Genomic DNA, 7,500 nt, shown 5'->3' with positions numbered 1-7,500 from the left:
CAAGCCACAAGAATGAGGGAAGGAGATGTACCGTCAGTACTGGATCTAGTATTCACCAGGAAAGAAGAAGAGATTTTTGACATCCAGTACCTTCCTCCCTTGGGAAAGAGTGATCACGTCCTGTTAGACATTAAATATGCTTTAAGATATCATCTAGAAGAAAATGGGGACATTGAAACAGTTGATAAACTCGATTTAAGGAGAGGCAACTATGGGGAACTTCGAAATTTTTTTAATGAGTGTAATTGGACAGAATTGTTGCTAGGCAGGGAAGTAAATGAAATGTATGCCAAATTTTTAAAACTATACGAGGAAGGCACACAAACATTCATACCAAAACAGAGATGCAGGGCCAGAAAACAGGATTGGTTCGACAGAAATTGTGAGAGGGCAAGAGACCAAAAGACACAAAAATGAAATCAGTATAGGAAGAGGCCAAACCCCCAAACATACCAGCGATACAAAGATGCGAGAAACAACTATACAGCAGTAAGGAGAGAGGCAGAAAGGAATTTTGAAAAAGGGATAGCAGATAAATGTAAAACAGAACCGGGCCTATTCTACAAATTCATAAACAACAAATTGCAGGTAAAGGATAATATCCAGAGGTTGAAAATGGGAAACAGATTCACGGAAAATGAAAAGGAAATGTGCGAAACATTAAATGAAAAGTTCCAAAGTGTGTTTGTACAAAATGAAATCTTCGGAGAACCAGACACAATAAGAATTCCAGAGAACAACATAGAGCGTATAGAGGTGTCTAGAGATGAAGTGGAAAATATGCTAAAGGAGCTCAGTAAGAACAAAGCAGTTGGCCCAGATGGAGTTTCACCATGGGTAATAGTGAAAGTATTGGAAAAGCTAATCAAAACTAAATGGGTAGAACACCTGGAGAGAAATGATATAATATCAGACAGACAGTATGGTTTTCGATCTGGAAGATCCTGTGTATCGAATTTACTCAGTTTCTATGATCGAGCCACAGAGATATTACAGGAAAGAGATGGTTGGGTTGACTGCATCTATCTGGACCTAAAAAAGGCTTTCGACAGAGTTCCACATAAGAGGTTGTTCTGGAAACTGGAAAATATTGGAGGGGTGACAGGTAAGCTTCTATCATGGATGAAAAATTTTCTGACTGATAGAAAAATGAGGGCAGTAATCAGAGGCAATGTATCGGAATGGAGAAATGTCACAAGTGGAGTACCACAGGGTTCAGTTCTTGCACCAGTGATGTTTATTGTGTACATAAATGATCTACCAGTTGGTATACAGAATTATATGAACATGTTTGCTGATGATGCTAAGATAATAGGAAGGATAAGAAATTTAGATGATTGTCATGCCCTTCAAGAAGACCTGGACAAAATAAGTATATGGAGCACCACTTGGCAAATGGAATTTAATGTTAATAAATGTCATGTTATGGAATGTGGAATAGGAGAACATAGACCCCATACAACCTATATATTATGTGAGAAATCTTTAAAGAATTCTGATAAAGAAAGAGATCTAGGGGTGGTTCTAGATAGAAAACTATCACCTGAGGACCACATAAAGAATATTGTGCAAGGAGCCTATGCAATGCTTTCTAACTTCAGAATTGCATTTAAATACATGGATGGCGATATACTAAAGAAATTGTTCATGACTTTTGTTAGGCCAAAGCTAGAATATGCAGTTGTTGTGTGGTGCCCATATCTTAAGAAGCGCATCAACAAACTGGAAAAGGTGCAAAGACATGCTACGAAGTGGCTCCCAGAACTAAAGGGCAAGAGCTACGAGGAGAGGTTGGAAGCATTGAACATGCCAAAACTAGAAGACAGAAGAAAAAGAGGTGATATGATCACTACATAGAAAATAGTAACAGGGATTGATAAAATCAACAGGGAGGATTTCCTGAGACCTGGCACTTCAAGAACAAGAGGTCATAGATTTAAGCTAGCTAAACACATGATGCCGAAGAAATATAAGAAAATTCACCTTCGCAAATAGAGTGGTAGACGGTTGGAACAAGTTAAGTGAGAAGGTGGTGGAGGCCAAGACCGTCAGTAGTTTCAAAGCGTTATATGACAAAGAGTGCTGGGAAGACGGGACACCACGAGCGTAGCTCTCATCCTGTAACTACACTTAGGTAAATACACACACACACACATTTATATATGTCGTACCTAGTAGCCAGAACGCATTTCTCGGCCTACTATGCAAGGCCCGATGTGCCTAATAGGGTGAGTGATTTTCTTTATTTTCAATAAATTGTTTCCAATTAGTATATGTGTATTATTATTATTATTATTATTATTATTATTATTATTATATTATATTAAGAACATAAATTATTTACCTAGTTGTGTTAGTTTAAGTTAGGTTAAAATAGGTTAGGTTAGGTAGGGTTGGTTAGGTTCGGTCATATATCTACGTTAATTTTAACTTAAATTTAAAAAAGAATAACTAATACATAATGAAATTGATAGCTTTATCATTTCATAAGAAAAAAAATTAGAAAAATATATAAATTCAGGAAAACTTGGCTTATTAGGCAAATTGGGACTTGCATAGTAGTCCAAGTACTGCATTCTGGCTACTAGGTACAACATTATGTATGTATGTATGTATGTAATGTATGTATGTATGTATGTATGTATGTATGTATACCGACATACAACGAAATTAGAATGTTGAAATCTGAACTATGGAGTTGGGCAAACCGGGAAACTATTTTTTACTTGTGTTGCTTTGATAAAGTTAATTAACCTATCCTAACCTCCCTAGGCCTAATATGTGATATCTGAGGTCTAATATAGTACATGTGTGCACTATACTAGGCTTAGGAATATTTAAGTTTGTGTATTAGCTTCATTTATTTAAAAGAATTTCTTATTAGTTGGTATACTACTATCTAAAAGCTAAGAACGTACACATTCTGACATTTGACGATCATCACAATAGGTACTATGTAAACAGGAGGATGGGTTGACTTTTTACAACTTATAGTAAGCATGAGAAAGGTTTGAGTAGTAAGCATATGAAGGTTTTTACATGTGTAGAGATGGCTGTCATGCTGAAAGGGTAAATTGGTTGCTTATTTATTTGTTGATAAACATTAGGAAGCACTGGTACAAGTCTTGTTAATGTGTTAAATGTTGTCTTTCAGAGCCATAATAATATCTGGCGGTCCAAGTTCAGTGTATGCTGAAGATGCTCCACGTTATGACTCGGACATTTTCAAAATAAACGTACCTGTATTAGGTAAGTAATTCCTTGTTTACAGGAAAATGCCAAATAAGTAAATATTGCATCATTGATGTTGTGGTAATGCTACATGATAATGATACATCAATGGTAATATATTTGTAACTTTCCGTAACCCGAAAAGTTCGTAAAGAGGGGGATTCGTAAGCCGAGGTGTCACAGTGTCCACTCAATTTAACAGCCTCTTTTATACTGATCTGCTGGTAATAACGACTGGTTTGGGAGACCGGTATCTAGATCCTCATACACCAGTCTGGCGGTCGATATTACTGAAAGTCAGTATTGGGTTTGTTTTGGCATCAGGGGGTCCTCACATGGCAAGCAGGCCGCCTACCTCTATCATCCCCTCCCTCACCCTCACTGAACCTCTCCCCGACACCCTCCTTCCCCCCCCCCCCCAGATCTTTCTGGGAAATGGCTCAGTAGATTGCTAGCCAGCCAAAACACCCTGGAGAATCTCCATCTAATACAATAAGCATTCATGAAACAAGTATTTTAATAATCCTAATAATATCACTATTCAAAATCTAACCAAAAATATATATATGATGTACATCCAAAATTTAAGAAACAAATCTGGTTAACTGAGTCAAGTGTGTTAGGCTTATCAAAGCGAGCCAGCCCCCCCCCCCCGGCCCCATACATCCTATACACACACTCGGCTTCACCTCAACTCAACACCTATCCATCCCTCCATCCATCCATCCATCCCTCCTGCTTGATACCTGCTTGATGGGGTTCTGGGAGTTCTTTTACTCCCCAAGGCCATGCTCGACTTGTGAAAGTTTGATCCACCAGGCTGTTGCTTGGAGCGGCCCGTAGGGCCACATACCCACCACAGCCTGGCTGATCCGGAACTTCTCTTAGAAAACAGTCCAGTTTTCTCTTGAAGATGTCCACGGTTGTTCCGGCAATATTTCTTATAGTCGCTGGGAGGACGTTGAACAACCGCGGACCTCTGATGTTTATACAGTGCTCTCTGATTGTGCCTATGGCACCTCTGCTCTTCACTGGTTCAATCTTGCATTTTCTTCCATATCGTTCACTCCAGTACGTTGTTATTTTACTGTGTAGATTTGGGACCTGTCCCTCCAGTATTTTCCATGTGTATATTATTTGGTATCTCTCTCATCTCCTTTCTAGAGAGTACATTTGGAGAGCTTTGAGACAATCCCAATAATTTAGGTGTTTTATCTCGTCTATGCATGCCGTATATGTTCTCTGTTATCCCTCTATTTCAGCAATCTCTCCTGCTCTGAAGGGGGAAGTGAGTACTGAGCAGTACTCGAGACAGGACAACACAAGTGACTTGAAGAGTACAACCATTGTGATGGGATCCCTGGATTTGAAAGTTCTCGTAATCCATCCGATCATTTTTCTGGCGTGACGCAATATTTGCTTGGTTATGCTCCCTAAACTTTAGATCGTCGGACATCATTATTCCCAAATCCTTGACATACTGTTTTTCTACTATGGGAAGATTCGATTGTGTTTTGTACCCTGTATTATGTTTCAGATCCTCATTTTTGCCGTACCCGAGTACCTGAAGTTTATCACTGTTAAACATCGTGTTATTTTCTGCTGCCCAATCGAAAACTTTGTTGACATCTGCTTGTAGTTTTTCATTGTCTTCAGCCGAGATAATTTTCACGCTGATTTTTGTGTCATCTGCAAAGGACGACACGAAGCTGTGACGTGTATTTTTGTTTATATCAGATATGAGAATAAGGAACAGTAGCGGTGCAAGGACTGTACCTTGAGGTACAGAGCTTTTAACATCGCTTGGACTCGATTTTATCTGATTGACTGTTACTCTTTGTGTTCTGTTCGACAGGAAATTGAGTATCAAGCGTCCTACTTTTCCAGTTATTCCCATTGACCTCATTTTGTGAGCTATCACCCCATGGTCACATTTGTCGAACGCCTTTGCAAAGTCTGTGTATACAACATCTGCATTTTGCTTTTCTTCTAGGGCTTCTTTGATTTTGTCATAGTGGTTGAGTAACTGTGACAGACAGGATCTTCCCGCTCTAAATCCATGTTGTCCTGGATTGTGCAATTAATTGTTTTCCATAAAACTAGAAATTTGATTCCTAATCACTCTTTCAAATACTTTTATTATGCGTGATGTTAGTGCAACTGGCCTATAATTTTTTGCCAAGGCTTTACTTCCCCCCTTGTGCAACGGAGCTATATCTGCAGATTTAAGTGCTGCTGGTATCTCCCCAGTATCCAGGCTCTTTCTCCATATTACGCTGAGTGCTCTCGCTACTGGTACTTTACATTTCTTTATGAATATTGAATTCCATGAGTCAGGCCCAGGAGCTGAGTGCATAGGCATATTGTCAATTTCTCTTTCAAAGTCTTCCGAGTTTGTGGTAATATCCGTTATATTATCTGCAGCTTGAATGTCATTCATAAAGAAGCTGTCTGGGTCATCAACTTTCATGTTGTTTATTGGTGTGCTAAACATAGCCTCATACTGGCTTCTTAGAATTTCACTAATCTCTTTGTTGTCCTCTGTGTACGTACCTTCATTTGTAATTAACGGTCCAATACTGGTCGAGGTTTTTTATTTTGATTTTGCGTATGTGAAAAAATATTTTGGATTTTTCATTATCTCTTGTATAGCTTTCTGTTCCAATTCCATTTCCTCACTCATATGATCGCTTCAACGTTTGTTCTATTTCTTCGATCTCCCTGCGTAGGCTTATTTTCCTTGCTTGTGATAGTTGTGTCTGCCGAAGCATTTCCGTTATTTTTTTCCTTCTCCTGTACAGTCGTCTGCGTTGTCTTTCTAGAGTGGTCCTCTTTCTGACCCTCACAGACACGTGCTTCAAGCAGACTTTGTTAGCTTCAGCTGTCAGTTGAGCTATTCCCTGTGTGGGAGTTTTGTCGCTTAAGACTGTCTCCCATTGATTGGTTGCAAGATCTACATTTATTTTTTCTCAGTCGATCCTCTTATTGTTGAAATTGAATTGATTGAATATTCCTTCTCGCTTGTTGGGTCTCTTAGACCTACTACCGTTATTTATGCTAGTTCGCACTTCAATGAGCTTATGGTCTGATTATGAAGTATCTGAGATTGTGATGTCTCTGATTAGTTCATCATTGTTTGTGAATAACAAGTCTAGTGTGTTTTTGTTCCTAGTTAGTTCTGTAATCTGTTGAGTGAGTGAGAATTTGTCACAGAATCTCAAAAGTTCTCTGACCTGTGGTTGGTTATTTCCTGGGTCATTCCCTGCTATGATATTTGTGTTTGCCATTCTCCGTCTTAGACTCGTTAAATTGAAATCTCCAAGGAAGATAATATCTGGAGCTGGGTTTGCTAGGTTATCAAGTATGTTCTCTATTTTGTGCATCTGCTCTGTGAATTCCTCAACCATTGTATCTGAGGTTTATATATTAGAATAATAATTAGGTTTAGTTTCTCTACCTTAATTCCAAGTACCTCTACCACCACATTAGTTAAGTTTAGTAGTTCTGTGCATACCAGGTCCTCATTAATATACAGACCTACTCCTCCATTTGACCTAGTTTTTCTATCACATCTATATAAATTATAATTTGGAATCCAGATTTCACCATCCATGTAATCTTTTGTATGAGTTTCCGTGAATGCCCCAAATATTGTTTGTCTCTAATAGGAGGCCATTTATGAACTTAACTTTATTTCTTGACTTTGGCTTTAAACCTTGAATGTTTGCAAATATGAATGATTGTCCATATTGCCTGGCAATGGTTTGTCCAGTTTTGGAAGTGATACTGGGGAGTGTGGTAGTCTCTGTGTAGTTGGGGGGTGTAGTATGTGTGGGCTTGATGACGAACCGTAGTCCAGTTTTGGGCATTTCCCCCTCTCCATCCGTACTCCTGCCATGTTTCTGTCTGTCTGTTTCTCCCTCTGTTTCTGCCTGCCTCTAAAAAATTTTCAGGGCTATTATATTGGACTTCCTCTCTTATATAGCGCTGTGTACCTCTGACGTGGAAATCAGGGCAATGAAGATCGTAGCATTTCCTCTCTTTAACTGAGAGTTTGCTTAGCTTAAGGTGAAAATATCTACACTCTGTATCAAAACGACATCTGCCTTTCTCTAACCAGTTTCGGCATTTCTGTGGGTGCATGAATGAGCATTCCGTGCCTCTGGGCCTATATCTGCACTCCCCTCCCTCCCCCCCATCCCTCCCTCCATCCCCCCATCCCTCCCTCCCTCCCCCCATCCCTCCCTCCCTCCCCCCATCCCTCCATCC

At 39.4% G+C, this 7,500-nt stretch overlaps 1 protein-coding gene across 7 annotated transcripts in view; it reads left to right on the top strand.

The window, feature by feature from the left end:
• Positions 1–7,500, top strand: part of bur (GMP synthase burgundy) — a 213,317-nt gene that overhangs the window by 57,008 nt on the left and 148,809 nt on the right. For all 7 annotated transcript variants that reach the window (XM_045742218.2, XM_045742216.2, XM_045742220.2 and 4 more), the window contains one exon: positions 3,155–3,249. In XM_045742218.2, the coding sequence (XP_045598174.1) occupies positions 3,155–3,249 (95 nt within the window). The remainder of the gene's footprint in view (positions 1–3,154; positions 3,250–7,500) is intronic.

This window comes from Procambarus clarkii, chromosome 40 (genome assembly GCF_040958095.1).
Source record: "Procambarus clarkii isolate CNS0578487 chromosome 40, FALCON_Pclarkii_2.0, whole genome shotgun sequence".
In the NCBI taxonomy this organism is placed as follows: domain Eukaryota; kingdom Metazoa; phylum Arthropoda; class Malacostraca; order Decapoda; family Cambaridae; genus Procambarus; species Procambarus clarkii.
Note: the sequence above shows the minus strand (reverse complement) of the source record. Positions and strands in the feature narration are given on the sequence as shown.